Source organism: Carassius carassius, chromosome 46 (assembly GCF_963082965.1).
Source record: "Carassius carassius chromosome 46, fCarCar2.1, whole genome shotgun sequence".
Classification (NCBI taxonomy): domain Eukaryota; kingdom Metazoa; phylum Chordata; class Actinopteri; order Cypriniformes; family Cyprinidae; genus Carassius; species Carassius carassius.
In genome coordinates, this window is record NC_081800.1 from 24,637,707 (window position 1) to 24,658,386 (window position 20,680).

At 36.3% G+C, this 20,680-nt stretch overlaps 1 protein-coding gene across 1 annotated transcript in view; it reads left to right on the forward strand.

Moving 5' to 3' along the window:
- The first annotated feature begins 313 nt into the window (after positions 1 to 313).
- LOC132129562 (excitatory amino acid transporter 5-like) overlaps positions 314 to 20,680 on the forward strand; it is a 59,264-nt gene continuing 38,897 nt past the window's right edge. The window contains exons 1-2 of the mRNA XM_059541186.1: positions 314 to 730; positions 18,580 to 18,659. Coding sequence (XP_059397169.1) covers positions 590 to 730; positions 18,580 to 18,659 — 221 coding nt within the window. The 5' untranslated portion in view covers positions 314 to 589. The remainder of the gene's footprint in view (positions 731 to 18,579; positions 18,660 to 20,680) is intronic.

Genomic DNA, 20,680 nt, shown 5'->3' on the forward strand with positions numbered 1-20,680 from the left:
GCTCAAAAAGTTTAATTCGTTCTGAATCATTTCTGAATCTGTACAAATTAAGGCAAATAATTGTTGTGCTTTAACCCCAAAATGCACCTGTGTAAATATGTAAGCATCCACACTCCCCAAAAAAAGAGACCATTTCCCTTCATTCAACGTCATTTATGAATAGATCCAACCAGTTTCATCTTCATTTGATGCTCTGTGCGTGTAATCCAGGCCACAGACCCCTTTACACAGTGTGCTTTCACTAATAGGATTGATGCTGTCCGCACTGTGCACAACACCAACTGTCGCTCACTTTCTACTGGCCGAGCTGGGAGGTGGGCGGAGCCAATCTGTCCCGAATGGGCTGAAAACAGTGGATGCTTGAAAAGTGTGGTGATCTTAGTCTATCGCTGCATGGTGAAGGAAAGAACGAGAGTATGTGTGTTTTCTCCAGATCCTGAGCAAAATTGCACTAATTTTCTGCACATTGTTATCTGTCCATCCATTCTTTCTCGTCCATCTGCGTGGGACTTTCTCCCATCTGGATCTGGGCGGTGGATATATGGAGATCTGCTAGTGTAGCTGGTGTTTTGTGGACGTGGGACACACGATGGCCGTGGCGCTGGATGCAGTTTGGGTGCGAGTGAAAGGTGTCTGTAAACAGAACGGCCTACTCATCCTCTCAGTTTTGGCCGTGGTTATCGGATGTCTGCTCGGCTTCTTCCTGCGCTCCAAAAACCTCTCGGAGCAGGTTAGTCTCCCTGTCCACCTCCTATACGGACAACAATGAATGTTCACTGCAAACACCACCAATACAATGTAAAATTATTTCCAAAAACCTCCCATAAAACCCTATTCCATACTGTTTCAGTATGGTCCAAACTTCTCCTCATGGCCTCATCCAATCCAAATGACCTTTGGTTTCTTTTTTTTTTGCGGGGGGGGGGGGGGGGTGACTTTCTAGTAGAAGCCTTAAATCAGGGATTTTTAATGATTATTGGTTGATCAATATGGGTTTTTCGATTCAAGTATGATGGTCAAGTTGTGTTATTTGGTCCAAATGACCTTTTGGTTTTATTTTTAGGATGAATTTCCAGCAGGAAGCTAAAAATCCATGATTTTTTATGATTAGTGGTTGAACAATATGGGTTTTCGATTAAATTATTACCATCTCATATGGTCCAAATGACCTTTGGGTTTTCTTTCATTTGAATGGCTTTCCAGTAGAAGGCTAAAATCATTGAATTATGATCATTGGTTGATCAATATGGGCTTTTTGATGATTATTTAAGCTACAGTACTACTAAATATTGTAGAAACGTTATTTTCTCTAAAGTTGCTTTGCAATGATTTGTATCGTAAAAAGCGCTATACAAAAAAACTTTTATTATTATGGTCTCATTTGGTCTGAATGACCTCTGGGTTTGCTTTTTTATGGACGACTTTCCAGTAAAACCCTAAAATCAGGGCTTTTTTTGATTATTGGTAGATCAATATGAGTTATTTTGATTATACATTGACTCCACCAAGTATTGAATAATTTGGATAAATGTTTTAGCATCAAGCCCTGTTTTTAATGATCGGGAAATTTATGTATTGGGATTGAGAGTTTTTTCCTCAATATTAGGAGTAACTCTGAATTGCAACATTTTAGAACATTCTCAAAGCAGTATATAATTACTTGAGAAGCAACTTGACTTTTCAAAATTATGCTTATGTTTATGCTTAAAACAAGAAAAAAAATTAATGGTGTAAGAAAAATAAACCTAATTCAAACTGAAAACATGATAATTTGTCCACTGACAGATCTTTTTACCTGTTTTATTTGTATTTATTTTTTTGCTTTTGAGAAAACAAGACTTAATATCTTCATTATTTTACTTCAAAGTAAATCTTGATTTAAGAATGTTTAGATATTTGTACTGTACAAAATAATGAATTTTTTCACATTGTGTTATTTTCTAGTTCTTCATTAGATTAAAAGAACAGCGACTGAATGAACGGCAAACAAGAGGTGGTGTTTCTCCCTTTTTCATTTTGTTGTCCGCTTCGACTAAAACCTCAAATATGATTCTCAAATACGCCTAAAAATAATACCTCCACAGGCCATTTGCTGAAACGGCCGGGGATTACTGTCCAATCATACAAATGCTCTTAGTAATTGTACATTAAGCAAGTGCTGCTTAGCCTCGCAGCATTAAAGCAGGTCAGTGATGCTATTTGCTGTTTCAGCTAAATTGCAATGGGCTCTTTATAAAAAAAAAAAAAAAAAATTGGCTTATTTTGCAAGAGAAACCCAGTTTGGATCTTAAAATAAAAGATGTTATGTGCATTTATTCATTTGGCATCTGTTTTCATCCAGAGCGGCTTTTATCCAGATGTTTCGTCAGTACATGCTTCGCTGGGAATTGAACCCTTGACCCTGGTGTTGCGAGTTAAGCTCTAGTTAAAGTACAGGAACATAGCAATCTCATTCATTTAGATGCATGTAAAATTGAAATCACATACTGAAATCACATTGCACCAAAATGTTAATATATGTTCCAATTGGCTGTGATTGTTTGCCATCACAGCATTTTCGCTTTCAATGTTGAGAAATTATTTGTTGATGGGAATTATCTGCTTGAGACACAGTGTAAACAAGTCCATTGCTATCCATGAGAGGAAATGATCATAATTATGTTTGGCTCACTTCATACACCACCCTCTCTCTCATACTCAACACAATCTGTCTTATTACCAAGTCATTTGAAGGAACAAAGGTATAGCATCCACAAATATCCCTCATGTATGTATGTATATATATATATATATATATATATATATATATATACACTGTAAATTCAGCTATATATGTCTATTGATTTCTTTTTATACAAAAGCAAACAGAATCATCGGTCAAGAGCCCATGATGTTTGGTGATTTTGTATGAATTATGTATGAGTCATAAGAGGAGAAAGGACTTAAGTAACCTGAAAGCACTAGTCATACACACACACACACACACACACACCCATGCATTTAGACAATTTTCTACATGATATAGAAAATAAATGCAAGTGCAGACAATAAAAAACCTAAGTCTTTAAGTCTTTTTAATGAACATCTTTAAAAAGCATTTTTGTTTTAAATTTTACCTATGAGGAGATCAAATATTTTTACATTTTTCAGACAGTTTTGTTCTTAATGCAAATGCACTCACATATGCTTGGAATAATTGGAATAATTAACTTTTTTTTATGTTTTTGAAATGCTCATCAAGGCTGCATTTATTTGATCAAAATTGTGAAATATTAAGTTGAAAATTGTAATTGATCAAGTGACAGTAAAACATTTAGTAGTAGCCCTTTATTGTCACTAGTCACAAGTACCAGCGAAATTAGCCATCAACCTGTCCATAAAATGTGCAAATCATGGTTTCCACAAAAAAATTGAGCAGAAAAAAACACTGATTAAGAACCATTATTAACAACTGAGCACCAATCATGACTAAATAATTTAGAAGCAAATCATCATATTTGGAGTAATGATGCTGAAAATATAGCTTTGCATCACAGGAATAAACTCCATTTTACAATATATTATTTGAAAAAGGTGAGGAAAAAAAATTGCTTGAAAATCCCTTGAAAATATCAGTTTATGTGTAAAGTTTATGGTATTTTTATAAGGGAACAAACAAATATTTTTTACTGAGTATTTTTTCTGAGAGCCATTGGACATTTACGGTATATATATATATTATTTATTTTTCTTTTTTTGATAAATGTAAAACCTGCCCCTTCTCGTAGACAGATTTCCAAACTAATTTCACAAAGCCGTGTCACAATACAGACTCTCACACTCGCTCTTTTGCTGTTTGTGTTGTGGAGAGCAGAAACTGAGTGCTGCATCTGTTAGACAGCGAAGTTTTGACTCATAATCTCAGAACTGCCACCGAACAAATGCTGCAGGCTGCGAAGAGGTGACTGCGAGCCATGCATTGCATGTGTCTGAAGCTCATCAGTGTTCATTGTTTTTTGGCAAAGAAAATGTGAGACATAAAAGTGTTTACAGACACTTTGAATAGTAGACTTTTTTTGTTTTGTTAGTGTGGTTGTTGTTTTATAAGCACATGCTCTAAATTCTCCCTATTGTGCATGCATTTCTTAATTCTCTTTCAGATGTGAGACTATTTTTGGGTTTGCCTTGCTGTGATGCATTTATAATGAGACAAAAGCACAAAAAGACACAGCATGCATTTGTTCTGTAGCTGCATTAAGAAAGACTAAATGTGTCGAAAGTGATAGTCACAAATAGTATTGTGTATAAAGAACAGGTTCGATAAGACGTGCATTTCGATTCCACATAACGATTCTCGTAAATACAGCGTTTATTTTGTGTGTGTGTGTTTTATTTTATTTATTGGTCTCTTTTGGTAATTTGACTGTGTTTGTGGGCAGGCAAGTTGGCGACCTAAAACATGGGCGGACATTATGCAAATGTATGTTACTTCATGACGTAGAGCCGTAACAAAATAATATTCAGATTCCTGACGACTCATTTAGGCGACTGCGAGCAGACTCTTCTCAACTTTGCAGATAGTTTATGTTCACATACAGTTATGACACACTGCATGAAATGTAATAGTCGAAAAGGCATAATAGGGGCACCTTTAATGTGTTTCACTGAAATATATGCACTTCATTTTTTGGGATGAATTATGGCTTGAAACAGAGCTATCACGTAGACGTCTTCAATGATACTCAGCTGTTCTTTTTGTCATTTTTGACCTCAGCAATGCTCATTGTTGTTCATTATATGGAAAAAAACTGTGCAAATTCAGCAAAAGGAGAATACATACTTTAAATTATTATTTTTTTTATTCTATATATATATTTTTTGAGGGGGAGTCTGAAAGAAAAATGCTTTGAAACTGTCATGAAATAGAAGACAGTAAAACAATACTTAAGTGTGAACTGAATGTGTCATGTTTCCTGTCAAGTTTCATTTTACCTAGTTTCTTTCATCTTTTGATTAGTTAATTCTGTTGACCTGTGTCTAGTTTATTATCTTAATTTGTCTGTGTACTTAAGTTCATCCTTGTGCACTCTTCAGTTGTCTGGTATGGTTGATGTTGTTATTTTGTTCCCTTTGTCTTCATGGATTTTCATCTTGTTGGTTTCTATCAAAGTCTTGTGTAGATGACCTTCATCTTTGTGTGCCTTTCCTCTACACGTAGCATTAAAGAATGTAGTTGAATTTTAGAAAATTAAATGCATGTTATTTGCAATAAAATTAAAATGTATTTTTGTTCATTTAAATTACACAGGGCAATATGCAATTAGTAGTGCTTTTTTGACCACTTAAGTAGGATTACAGTACATACAGTATGTAATGTAATCATTCTATTGTCTTTTAAATGTTCAAAGTGTACTGACAAGCATTTATGCTAAACTAAAATATACTTAAATGTAATTTCTATTGAAAATGTACATATAAAAATGTAAATAATGTAGATATACATTTGTATGCTATTTAATTTTTTTTTAATTACACATTGTATTGAAGTTGCAATCTGATGTAGCATCTAATAACTGCAGTTAAAATGATTTCAGATACTTGTGTATGTTTAAAATAAGTGTATGTCTTTAAGGGACAACAAACAATTATTAAAGCAATGATATAAAATTTGTAAACTTTTCATTTGACATTATAAGACACTTTTTAAAACGGTCATGAAAGTTAAATCTCTTTAAGCACACTTAAGTTGTCTTATGCTTCATCAATATAATCTGCAAGTACACATTTTTGTAAATATATGTTTACGATTTGATCCACACTAAAAGTGCAAATTCACATTTTGCTTCAACAGCTTTGAAGCTGACCCAATGAATTTTGTTTGCAGTTTGCACCATTAAAAACCTCTGAAATGCCCTACTTTATTTTTGTGTCTCAACACAAAGACAGATTTGGGAGGATCTTTTCCTTGCTGTGTTCAAAGAGAGAGATTTTTTTCTGGCGCTGGACTGGATGGTGTTTTTTCTGGTATAAAATGAATCCTGAGCTTGGTGTAATGCCTGTGAAGTGATTGGGAATATCTCATGCATTCAGAAAGCCAGCAGGAGCTTTTAAAAGATGCAGCTTGTGTGTCCATTCTGCTGCAATTCTGTTGTGTATTTGAGCACCTGAAGAAGTGACATGTCCAACTTATGTTATACAATATATAGTGCTCCTGTGGCTCAGTGGTAGAGCATTGCGTTAGCAGTGCAAAAGTTTGTGGGTTCAATTTCCAGTGAACACACATACTGGTAAAAAAAAATGTATGTCCTGAATGCACTGTAAGTTGCTTTGGATAAAAACATCTGCTAAATGCATAAATGTAAATATATTGGGCCTGTCATGCTTAAAAAGAACTAAAAGCACCTTAAAAGCATCATGAAAGTGGCCCATTTATCTGGTGTGTTGTACAGTATATGCAGTCAACACTACAGAACAATACTTAACAACATATAGAAAGCATTGTAAAAAGGCAGCTATACAATGTCTTTGTGTGAGAAACAGGCTGAATCTACACACCTGAACCTTCAAAGTGCACTTAAACTTGACTGGTTCTTACATGCATCATTAATAATATCCCAGGTCTGAATCAGGACTATTACAGTTTATTAAGAGAAATACCAAAAAATATGAAAAAAACAACAACACAATTACTAAAAGTAACTAAGATAAAAACAGGAAATGTAGGGGAAAAACTGAAATGTAATAGTAGCTAAATTACACTAAAATAGCTCTGATCTGAATGTTTGGGAGAATTAACGCAATTTGAGAGCAAGGTTGGATGGTAAGATTTAATTCAATAACAAATTGCATTTTAATGTGTTCCTCAGACAAAGATAATCTATGACTTTAGAGAATTTATAAGATATAATCCAAGTCTGCTTTATAGCGGATTTTTGTAGCTGGACAATGCTAATGCTAATGATGCCTTTTTGTATTGTAAAGAAAATCTAAAGAAAGAAAGTCTTACATGTTTGCAAACAACATGAGCGTGAGTAAATGGTGACAAAATTTTCATTTGGATGATTTATTCTTTTCAAGACAAGCTGCGTTTCATTATATGCTTATCCTGAGGCCATCGCTGAAGATAAAGTAGACTACAGACGTCACCACATCTGCAGATGGAAAACATAGAGAAGCCTGTAGGACATTTGAATACTCATCTATTATCTATTTCTAAAAAACAAAATTTGAGGGATGTTCATTTTCATGAGCAGACTTTATGACCACATCACACAGACACCAAAGCCTCAGTGTTGTGTAGATTACAGGAGACAAACTCTGAATTTAAATAAATAGTTCATTCAAAAATAAATGATTTGAATTACTCTGTTGACTCAGGTAAAACAAAATGAGAAGTACTGAAGAACGCATACGTATGTAACGACAGATAATGACCATCTGTCAGGCTCCAGAAAGGATAATGATCTTTTTATTTATTTTTTTATTTTATTTTATTTTTTTATCAAAAGCTTTGCATCCAACATCATTATCAACTTAGAATTCTATCTGTTCATCATGCAGTGCTATTGTATAATTTCACACAACTTAGTGGGCTTTAAAATGAGTCCGCTTCAAAGTTCTTTATGTGAGGAAATGCATTCTTGGATTCAGGAACAATATTACGTGATTAACGGCAGATCTTCAGCTCCGCTTGTCTCATGAGTAATTAGTGGGCTTGTTCCACAGATGGCAGGATTCAAGCAGGTGTCCTGAGGTCTTGAGGAAGAACTTGATGGGAAAACATTATGTTTGTACTCTGAAATTAGAGTGTTCCCCAAAATATTAGTATTAGGGATACAGCTACAGTCAGATTGTCCTACCAGACATGCGCAGTGACTGTTGAGACTCGTAGGGTTGTGTTGGAAACACAACATGTGCATCAGACTCCTTGAACGTTTACAGAATTGCATGGGCACTCTTTTTTGAGTATGTGTATGAAGAGTGAAAAACTCAGCTTGCAGCTGTTCCTCCTCCTCTTGAAATCAGTAAAACTCACAGAGTATGGGCAGCATTTACAGTGTCTGTCCACTTTGATGGCTCAATCAAGCAGTGCAGTGATGTCACAATTTTGTCAGTGTTCCCTTTACCTTGAAGTACATCCTTCCTCATATATGTACTCCTCTAAAGTCTGTGGCTGGTGGTCCTCTGTAACTTATGTGGAGTAGCACCTAATCACTGTTGGTACTTTTCATCATCTTGCTTGTCCTGGAATCTCTTCAGACACATTGATCCCTCTGGTCTCTGCAGTGTGTTCATTCTGCTAACGACTCCATTTACAACAGTGTATTCTGTTGCCAAGTCCAGGTCTTGCTGCTGAAGAGCACTTGAAGCAACTGTTGTTTGCTTGAATATTGGGGTTGTTATCTCCAAGCAAAGAATAAATTCAAAGTTGTTGTGCATCACAAGTTTGCTTCCCCTGCAGCTAGATCAGATGGTTCAGACGCTGTCAGATCTTCCAGGAATTGGACAACTGCATGGAGGCATTTTCTGAGAGTCCTGAGGGTTGTTTCCTTGCAGCTCCATTAGGAGAGCTTCTGTAGCTCGCTGGCACGCTGGCCAGGATTGGTACATGGCAAGCCATGTGCTGTGTTTGGACAAAAGCTGCATGTTGTTTTGTGGAGTCAGGAATAAAGGTGTAAAGTTTTTCAACTACTGTATGAAAAATAAAAATAAATAAAAAACTGACAAAGTGTATGCTAGACTTTGCACTCTCCACTAATACAAGATTCAAGCAATGAGCACGGTGACGAACATATATTGTCTTTTAATTTTGCTTGTGTATTCTGGACTGTAGTCCTTGGCTACTCCATCATAAACTTGGCCATGAATGTCATTCGCTTTCAGTGCATTACTAGGTTTTCAAGCTGTTCTCCTGTTGTTGACTGGACATCACACAGCTGAATGAAGCACTCCGTTATGATCTTGTCATGTGCATGATGCACCACAAAGCACATCTTCTCAGTGTGTGATACGTCATACATCAATAGTGAAAATATTGATGCTTCCCTCACTTCCTTTAGTATGACCTGTTTCCTTTGCTCTAATTAGGTGATTTTGTATTTGGTTTGAGAGGAGAGACACCTGAGGTTTTTAACGTGATGCTTGATGTTGTCAAGATGAAGCATAAGAACACTGTCATGTTAACTAACTAACTTCACCAGCTCTAAGAAATTTCCTTTGTTAGAAATTGGGAGGCTTACACTGTCACCTCTGAATACCATGCCTGTTTCGCCAAGTGCAATATAATATCAGTCAGTCAGTAGATAATCTCCCTGTTGTTTTGCCTTTCTCTTTCTTTGGCTGCTTGCATTTCAAAGTCGGCTTTTTACAAAGCTTTATCAAATGACTTTCTTTTAAATGCTTTCCCCGAATGATGCCTAGCATGTATGTCTCTGTCCTATAATGCTCCTTCATTTTCCCTTTAGCCTGCTTCCACAGTCGTACCCCCACTGACTGCCAACCTTTCCTGCTCTTGTACTTTTCATCATTTCTGAAAAGCCTGCAGCTGGAACAATACGTTCCATCATTCTCAGGAGAATAGTCTAACCATGTGTGTCCTTCATTCCACTGTCCCTGAAACAAAAGGACACATTGTACGTTGTATTGTTTTTCTTTACATGGGCAGGATCTTGGAACTGAAGCAAAAAAGCAGTCTTCTGTCTATATATACTTCTGGACTTACTCTCCATATTTTCCTGCTCTGCCTCTGTCTCTTCCCTCTCTGTCTCATTCTATTGCCTTTCTTTCTCAATCTGAACATTTTCTATCTCTGGCTCAGTTCTTTCTCTTCTACTTTGTTGAGCTGACTCTGGGGCAGTTTCATCTTAATATTGAGAATGAATAGCAAACCTTGTACAATCATATTGTAAGTTTGTCTATTTTGAGTATGAAATCAAAAATCAAATCATATATGGATTTTGTTGGACTACAAAACAAATACTAAAAGCAGTTATTTTTAGTAAATCAAAAACTACAGTGCAACTGGTGTAGTATGACTTCTCAAAAATGACTCTTATGAGTCAGGATATTTGAATGAATGAATGAATGAATGAATGAATAAGCTGTGGATGATTCAAATGACTAATAAATAATAATACATAATAAGAATAAGAATAATAATAGATAAAGAATCTGATAAAGAATCAAAAGCATACAGTGAAATAATTTGACAAAAGCCATTTAATACATAAAGAATGAATAAAGGAGCTTAAGGCACAGCCACTGTACCAAACGAAGGGTGAGTCGGTTCATCTTAATGAATCAAACACATAATTCTGATACTTAGTTGCTGATGTTTATATGACGAGTAGTTAAATGTGCAGTTTTCTAAGATATACCAATACATAAATAAAATTAAAAAAAGTTGAATCTGTCTCACATTTGCTGTTAAGGCAAAATACTGGGTTGCATTTATGCTCTAAAAAGTAATTGTATAGTCTTATCTGTGTACACACAGTTTGCAAGAATTGTTTTATTTATTTATGAATGAATAAATGAATAAGAGCATTCCATGCACTAAAATAGAAAAGTTTTTTATTTTTTATTATTATACATATGTCACAATTAAATGCATTTCTTGTTCCCAATTAGTTAATTAGTAGTCCCCATTAATGCAACTTAAGGAGCCGGAACGGTTAAGAGGAACAAGAAACAAATCATATACCAAATAAATTTAGAAAACAGTCATAGACTCAAAAATGGTGCAGGTCAAAAATGTGAACTGAGTGAAATTCATTAGTTTGACTCACACGGTCATTAGTCTGAATGAGGCTGTGCAGTGAGGGTTCAGATGTTCAGTGTTGAGCCCCTATGAGATTTTGCTCTTTAACATCTACTGAAATGTTCCACTCAGCAAGGACACTGAGGCACTCACGCCTAAATTGCTTTTTAGAGTCTAACAAATAAACACTGTGCTCTGAGTGGCTTTTAGAGCACAGCAGACTGCTAGAAAGACTTGTTCTTGTTTTCCTTTACAAGTATACTATCAATTTTAGAGAAACCAAAAGTTCAGATTATTCATAATTATTCATATTTTCAAATTTACTAAATTATTCATTTATTTGGCATCAGTGTAACGCGATTTCCTTTTCTACTTTCAGACTATAGTGACAATGTAACAATTTATTCCTAAAAATATGGCAAAAAAAAAATTCATCTGTCTGTTGAAAGTATAATGGAGTGTTAAAAATAGATATCCAAAATCACAAGTCCAAAATCTAAACTTCACCCAAAGTATAGTAGTTCATAGTAGTTCATATATATATATATATATATATATATATGTATATTATTTTTTTAATTCAAACCCTTGTTTACAGCTAAAATAGGAATTCATAATCCATAATAACGCTTCCTCCAGTGAAAAAGTCCATCTCCTGTTGTCCTCTCACATCAAAATCCACTACTGTTTTTGCTGTTTGTTTTGCTGTTTTCTGTGAATATTTCTCTCCTGATTCAGTCTAAATGACTTTTTCACTGGTGAAAGCAACACTTTAGATAGATGCAAATTTTTTTTAAACTAATATTATCACAATGGTTGATTTCAATGTTAATGAGGGAATTATGATGTTGCACAGTAGCCGTAACCAACTAAATAACTTTTTCATCTGATTTGTTCAGGACAAATTGTGCTCTGTATTTTCACATTTCACTATTCTTTTTCTTGTGTAATCCCCTATCAATGTCTTGCAGAATGCGTTTGTGCTGTTGTTCAGTATACCACCCAGCCTCTGTTTAACCATATAATATAAGCATGATCGTCCTTTCTGTGCTTTAGAAGCACATGTGCAATGCACACAGATGAGCCACTTATGCACAAAATAATAGCTAATTTTTAATCAGCTGCTTTGTAATTCTTCTCAGTGTGAAGGAACAAAGGTATATCATTACAATTCTACAGCAAAAACTGAGTACTCAAAAACAAAGCATGAGATGTTCTTAAATAAATATTGGCAATCATTGTTCTATTGTTAATTATGGGTCTATACATATTGCAAAATGAGAAAAAAATTCAACAAAACCTACCCATCCTTTCATAATTTCTTTACCAAGACCTGCAGATACAGCGACATAGTGGCTCCCACTATAATTAAAGTGACGTAATCCACATAGGAAGAAAGAGAATATCATTTTTAATACTGAAACAGGCAGATTGGAAATTTTTGATGGGATAATTTTCTTTCCCAAACTAGTTCCTTCTTAGAAATGATTAGCATCTGTAAGGAACTATTACATTAAAAGGGTTCAGAGTAATTAGAGAGACTGTTGTACTGGAGCAAGGTCATTTTGATATATCCAGTGCATTGACACACAAGATTTATTTATTTCTTTATTTGTATTATGAGAGTAACTCAATTATCTGAGAAGCTCTGTATACAGTGGTTGAAAAAAAAATGTCACTACTTTAGGTCAAAATGTCAAAGCAAAATGCTTATTGTAAAGAACATGTTTGGTGTGAGATTTACTTTGAAACAGTTTTCACAAGAAAATTTCACAAGAAAGCACATTGAATTAAACTTGAAATTTTGAAGTAGAAAACTTGAAATAGTATTTTCCTGAAAAACATCCAAAAATCTTAGCCTTTTTCATTGTAAACAAAAGTTATAGACAAGCATGTAGTGCTTTTCCACATTTAGTGATTCTTATCCTTTTCAATTCTTTCTTTCCCTCCCAATGTAAGAATTTAATTATGAAATGTCCATTTAATATTTTAAATTTGAGAAATTTTGAAAGATCACAGTTTGAGACATTGTTGGTATTTGTTCCGAAATCTCTGAGATTAGTAGATCTATAAACAAGCAAAATGTAATTTGTGTTTTTCCAGTAAAACTTAAAGGTGACGTCAGGTGAAAAAGTAAAATTTTCATCTTTTTTTTTTTTTTTTTTTTTATTTAGTTAGGTTTCTGGTGTGTCTACCAGCCCAGAAAAGGTGAAAATAAAAACATGCAGCCAGCTTGTTATGGGCTGTCTGAGTCTTATACTGTAATCCAGCAAGTTGTTTCAATCTGCAGCCGGTTTCTATGTAGATAGCTAGCTTTTTGAATAAGACCACCTCCAAGCCATATATGGAGTCCAAGGCAGCGATTCACGTGACTTGTTTAGACGCGCTCCACAGAAGAAAGGGGTGGAGTGAGCAATAGCTCATTATCATTTAAAGAGTCATGCACTGAAACAGAATACTTATTTATTGTCCTTAAGTACAGTTTTAGAGATTCCCCATCCTGGATCTGCATCGCCTGAATATTTCCTTTTACAAAGGGAAGTTCAAGAGGCTGACGCTAAAAGCTATTCCGGCCCAGATTCGTGAAGGGAATAGGTTCATCACTGGAGACCTGAAGGATGCTTATTTTCATATTCAGGTTGTTCAGCAACACAGGAGGATCCTCAGATTCCCTTTTTTGGGGAAAGGCATGCCAATATCGGGTTCTTCCATTTGGTCTGGCTTTGGCTCCATGGACATTCACAGAGTGTATGGATGCTGCTCTGACACCGCTGAGGCTCCAGTGCATTTGTGTGCTCAACTACCTGGACAACTGGCTCATGCTGGCCCAATCAAGGGAGTTTGTGTGTCGAGACAGGGACATTCTTCTTCCCCACCTTCGGTCTCAGGCTGAATGCCCAGAAGAGTGTTCTCACTCCTTCTCAGCAGATGATTTCCTTGGGGTACAGCTTGATTCTGTCTCAATCCGGTCCTGTTTGGCTCCAGCTCAAGTCTACGGTGTCAGAACATGTTTCAAAAGAGTATCAAATGAGATCACCCCTCATAGCTGGCCCTCCACCTGCTGAGAGTGACACACAGTTGCTTTCACAACTTTTTGCAAGTTTGTTTCACTGAGAGCAGTTCATGTCCCAGGGGCTCTGAACTTCACAGTGGACTTCCTGTCGAGGGAGATCGGTAGTAACCTCTGGTCTACCTGCTGATGTTCAGGAAAACATCTATAATGCTAAGGCTGCTTCCACTACGAGGTTTTATTTTTCCAAGTGGAAAAGTGTTGGTGTTCACCTCATGTATCCAGTCAACTGCCAAATTTGTTCAATACTGGAATTTTTTGCAGGAGAAGTTTGCGGCTGCCACAACTTTGAGGGTTTATGTCACAGCTATTGCTGCTCGTCGGGATTTGGACAAAGTCCCCTTAGATAGGCATTGTCTAGTCTGTGTTTATGCATAGGATTAGGCATTTGAGACCTGCGTGCCTTGTCAGTGTTCCTTCCAGGGACTTGTCTATCATCCTGGAGGGCTTATCAGAGTTACCTTTTGAGCCTTTGGAGTCTGCTCCCAACCAGAATCTGACCCTTAAGTTGACGCTTCTGTTGGCACTGGCTTCTATCAAGTGCGTAGGGGATTTGCAGGCTCTCTCTGTAAGTGAATCATTCATTGTGATTGCTCCAGGCCTTGTTAAGGTATTTTTCTTATTTGGGTTTCTTATTGGGTTAGGGACGCTATCTCACTTGCATATGAGGTGCAAGGTCTCTCTGCAACATTTGGGCTCACTCTACCAGGAGTGTTGCTTCCTCGCATTTTCAGAGGAGTACCCCTGGAAGATATCTGTTATGGATTTTCCACTGGGGCAGTGCAGCCTGGTTCCCAATTGGGCTTTGGCTTTGGCAAAGAAAAGTGGTATGTGTGATGCCAGGCTGGTCCTCCCCTCACAATTTTATCAGGTTTTATAATCTGGATTTAGATGTGGCTCCTGAGTCCTGGGCTCTGGTTTTAGCCTGGTCTATTTTGTTTCAGGCCAGAAGTGGCAGCGCTTAGATTGGCAAGTTCGTGTAGAGTTCAGTGAACCTATGTAAATGAACATCTCGGGTTACTTGTTTAACCCATGTTCCCTGAACAGGGAATGAGACACTTCTTCTCAAGAAAAGACCACTCACACGTCTCTTAGAGGATTTCCCAATCAATCAACTTCTGACCAATACATTTTTTATCTGAGATTTTTCAGTATCCTCATCCATGCCGTATTTATGGCATGCTCATCTGTACTGACACAAACAAAAAAATTGCACACAAATGCCCTGCTTGATTGGTGTAACAGCCTGCAAAACGAAATAGATTCTGATAGAGGGCATTTTGAAATTAAGTTGTGCTGTGGAAGGTCATTGTATTTTTTTTTATTTAAATTGCAACTGAATGGAAACAGGAATGCATTGATAATAAAACATAATTTGCATACATGCAACAATAAATGTGTTTCTAACAGGCCATTTCTGTTGGACAAATAATTGCTTTAAAATTAAAAATTAAATTATATGAGCCCCATTTGCATTGATTAAATCCACATTCAATAATATGATTATGTAAAATAATTGTACCCATGCCTATACCACCGTTTGAGCTGGCATGCATATTTATACTTAAATTTATAATTAAATCTTTGTGTAAAATTATGCATTCAAGTTTGGGACATTTCTACATTTACACATTTGCATTTATCAGCAACCACTCATCGAAACAGAAATTAAAATCGTATATATATATATATATATATATATATATATATATATATATATATTCATATTTATAATTGTGTATTAGTCTGTGAGCAGTCTATGGAGTCTAGTCATGGCTCTGAGTTTTAAGATGGATTATTGAGTCCTCTGCTCTCATAGCATAGCACAAAACCAGCAAAGCTTAAAGCAAAGAGGCTTTCTCAGAGTCCTGACCATGGGCCAAACATCCAAACACTGAGAGAGAGAGATTTGGGCATTTTCACAAGGCAGTTTCTTTAGTTTCAGACTGTGGCCTGCTCAGTGCCAGTAAAGAGAAGTGCTGCTGCAAACTCAGTATGGATTGCAGCTGTTTCCTGCTTAAATGTATCCTTTCTGTTCTGTTCAATAACTGGTTACTACTTTTGTGTTGTGGATCAAACCGGCAAGAAATGGTACCACGTAAAAACAGAAAAAAAAGAAAAGATATATATATACAAAAAAAAATAATAATAAAAAAAAAATATATATATATATATATTTTTTTTTCTTTTCTATTTGACATTTAGAAATATTAAAGGGTTAGTTCACCCAAAAATGAAAATTAGGCTGTGTTTTACTCACCCCCGATGCATCCTAGGTCTATATGACTTTCTTCTTTCAGACGAATCCAGTCAGAGTTATATAAAAAATTGTCCCAGCTATTCCAAGCTCTATCATTGCAGTCAGTGGGTGTTGCAGTTCTTCAGTCCAAAAGAAGCAAAATTGGCAGGAACTGGAACACGCTGACATATACACCGATCCAGAGCATCCCAAACATGCTCAATGGGTGATATGTCCAGTGAGTATGCTGGCCGTGCAAGAACTGGGATGTTTTCATCTATTACAAATAATAATAATACATTTAGCAAGACTTAGCAATAAATAATGTGAAAGAATCTGGAACCGTATATTGATTTATGTACAGAATTGTGCATTTTTACTCATATTTTTACTTTAAAAAATTTGAGATATGCATGTGTATTTCCATAAAACTTGAGAAGGCAATAATTACAGATGTAGAATGATTTGAATGATGATGGAAATGAATTACAGAACACAGAATTACAGGAATTACAGAAACACAGGTAATGATTCATATGTTAGCTGTTTAAGCTGGAGATGGCATGGGGGAAAAATAGTTTTTAAGCTTAGATGTTCTAGTGCGCAGAGATCTGTAGCGTCTGCCTGAGGGGAGAAGTGCAAACAGGTTGTGTCCGGGGTGAGAGGGGTTTTTGATGATGTTACCTGCCAGTTTCTTCACTCTGGAGTTGTACAAGTCCTGAAGACTGGGCAGTTGCACACCAATGATCCTTTCTGCGGTCCTAACAATCCACTGCAGACTTATTGGGCCCTATTTTAACAATCTAAATGCAAAGTGTAAAGCGCACGGCGCAGGTGCACTCAGGGCGTGTACAAATCCACTTTTGCTCTTTTAATGGCGAAAAAACGGTTGGCGCGCCCGGGCGCATGGTCTAAAGGGGTTGACCCTATTCTCTTAATGAATAATGGGTGTTTTTTGGGCGTAAAATGCCATGACGGATTTGCTATTTCCGCGGCGGAATTTGGCAAGCGGAAAGACAGAACGCGTCTCCGAGATGAAATGGAGCTGCTTGTGTGTGAGCAAATAGATAGCCTAATCCTGATACATGCGATGACTATCCATTATGACATGTAGGCATTTATATATATATTTATACATTTATTTAGCCTACAAAAAAATTCCAATGCATTGCAATCCTTTCATTTTTTATATTTGGCATGTTTGTGTGCTGCTGTGCATCCCTGTGTTTAATAAGCAGTGTTGTGGACCCGCCTATACTAACACGCTCTTTAAATAACAAAGAAAAATCAATGTGCCAGACTTCAGACCAGATTTGAGTTGGTCTATGGCGCAGTCTATTTTCAGCTCCTTAAAATAGCATTGCGCCTGAGCACACCTCTTTTTTAGACCAGCATGCCCATGGGCGCACAAATGGGTCCAAATGCATTTGCTAATTAAACGACGTTGCGCTGAACGGGAAAATGCGACTGAAACTAGTAAACACACTTGCAGTGCACCTTGCGTCGAATTGCGCCTGGTGTATTATAGGGCCCATTATCTGATTTGCTGGCTGGCAGTTATCGAAGAGCCCAGAACCGACTCAGTAACAGCAGAGTAAAACTGTGTCATCTGTGCCTGGGACAGGTTGAACTTTTTCAGCTGATGAAGGAAGTACAACCTCTGAGAGATGAATGAGTCCTGAATGAGTCCACTGCAGCCACAGTGCCTTCCATGATGGTGAGTGGAGGGAGAGCAGGGGGGTTTCTCCTGAAGTCAATGATTTTTCTCCACAGTTTTGAGCGCGTTCAGCTCCAGGTTGTTGAGACCGCACCAGACAACCAGCTCTTTAACCTCCTGTCTGTAAGCAAACTCGTCACTGTCCTGGATGAGGCCGATGACTGTAATATCGTCTGCAAACTTCAGCAGCTTGAAAGAGGGGTCTCTATAGGTTTGTGTAGAAGGAGAAGAGCAGTGGGGAGAGAACGTAGCCCTGAGGAGCTCCTGTGCTGATGGTGCGGGTGTTGGATGTGATTTTCCCAGCCTCACTAGCTGCTGCCTGTCTGTCAGAAAGCTGTGATCCACTGACAGATGGAGGTGGGTACAGAGAGCTGTGTGAGTTTATTCTGAAGGGTGTCCGGGATGATGGTGTTGATAGCGGAGCTCAGATCCACAAACAAGATCCTTACACAAGTTCCTGGTTTGTCCAGATGTTAGAGGATACAGTGCAATCCCATATTGACTGCATCATCCACAGACCTGTTTGCTCGGTATGCAAACTGCAGGGGGTCCAGAAGGGGCCAGTAATGTCCTTTAAGTAGCCTAGCACCAGTCTCTCGAATGACTTCATGACCACAGATGTTAAAGCAACAGGTCTGTAGTCATTAAGTCCTGTGATTTTTGGTTTCTTGGGTAAGGGGATAAAAGTAGCCTTTAGGCTAAATCCACCAAGCCATATCAAGTATTCTCTCACATGTTCATATTCAAAAAAAAATCCTTCGAAAGTTGTGACTGATTAGTGTTTTGTTAAATGTTTTCTCTCTTTTCCACTCTAGGAAGTGAAATACTTCCAGTTTCCTGGAGAGCTGCTGATGAGGATGTTGAAGATGTTGATTTTGCCTCTGGTCGTGTCAAGGTAAGAATGCTCTCGATGAACAACAAGCTGATTTTATGTCTGTAGATCTTAATTCCTAGCTTGAAAAATTATATTTATGTTTATGCTACACTACCGTTCAAAAGTATTTGGCCAAAAATACATTAAAAACAGTAATGTTGTGAATATTTTTTAAATAACTGTTATTTTTATATGATCAAAGCTGAATCAGCATCATTACTCCAGTCTTCAGTGTCACATGATATTTTAGAAATCATTCTAATATGCTGATTTGCTGCTCAAGAAACATTTCTGATTATTATGATAAGTATACTAACCCAGCAATCCTGGCTATATCTCACACGCCTGCCATCAGCTCATTTCAATAAATCAATTTATTTTTCATTAAACAAATTGGCACAGCTGTGCTAAATTAAGAGCCTTTCTTGATTTAGCCATGTGCATTATGCTCACAACAAAAACCCTTTACACAAATACCCAGCTGCATTGCAATTAGCTGCAATCTTAGCAACCAGATATTAAAAAACAAGCCCTCCAAAGCGACCCCTGGTTTCTGTGCATTGGTATAGTATAATGTGTAGCTATTATATATTTATTTAACACAGCCATAAACTTGGAATGTCACATTTTAAGACCAATAAACATTGGTCCACTGATGCAGAGAGGAGTGTGAACTGCAAAGAAGTGACTGAGGCGTCTGCCATCAATGGAAACACAATCTGTATAGTCCACTGACACCATTTCTGAGAAAAGCCCATTCAGTTCCTGGAAGCACAGAGCTCTTGATATGCTTTTAAAGTATCTTGCATAAGTGAGGAGAAGAACACATCCTGGTATTCATAATGACCAATCATATATCATATATACACAGTGGAGATAAAAAATTATAGAACAATCTATAAATACTTGATTTCTTTTCTGAAATATAGTTAATATATGTGCAGTTTTCTGTTCAGCTCATTAAATGTTTTTTTTTTTTTTATCATGTAGAAAGAATGCCATACTCAAATCTTGATCATGTTCTTGTATAATAGTTCTAGTATTTTCATTTTTCTCCTGATGAGCCTGAAATTTAAATGTGGCAGTATGTCTAGTTCAATTAAGATGGTCTTGTAATGAACGCCTCATATTCATAAACTAACTGTTATGGTCAGTCTAGTAATCCTTACCAATAACCTTAGTTAACCTACCAATCAAATGACCATAACTTCTGCTATTAATCTTTCAATGTATTATTTAAAAGTTTTCTCATAAAATTTTGTTTTGTGTGAAACAGGTCAGATGAACAGTGTGACGCTTTAGTGCATCCCATTCAAATTGACTTATATTTAATCAATATAATCGATCACAATTTCACCCCTAAAATTTCCAGAATCCCATCTGTAAAAAGCTTCAACTCTAATATGTCAATAAAATGAAACAAAATTTGTAGAAATTCTGTATGTTCTAGAAATTACTGCATATTTAATTACTTATGACTAATTTGTATATACTGTAAGCACAACATTTACAAAAACTTGTGGTACAAAAACAAATGTGTATAATTCTTAATCAGGGAATTTAATTATTAAGTTATTTATTTAGTTTATGAATTATGCCTTTGCCTAGCACAAACCAGATGAAGTGAAATTAAATACAGTATTGTTTGAACATATACATTTACACTAAATGCAAACAATTAAAATAAAAAAGAAACATAATATGTATAACTTACATAATTTGTCCAAACGAACTAATTCGCCAAAGTTAGTCACAATTTATATGAGTTTTGGCTATGCCAGGAAAAAATATCATGGTTTGTGGACAAGTGATGTGCAAAAGTGATGCTCAATCATGCAACCAAACATTGAGAGTATTTTGACCTTTGACCCTTTATAATCAAACACTCCATCAGAACTTTCACTAGTATTTGCCCTGAGTTTGAAAAGCTAATTTAACTATCGCAGTCACAAAACATAGAATTAAAATTCTGTAAAATATCTCTGGGTAATTTGATAGTGAGGCTTCCATTAGCATCTCTGTTTGTAATTGGTTTACATAAA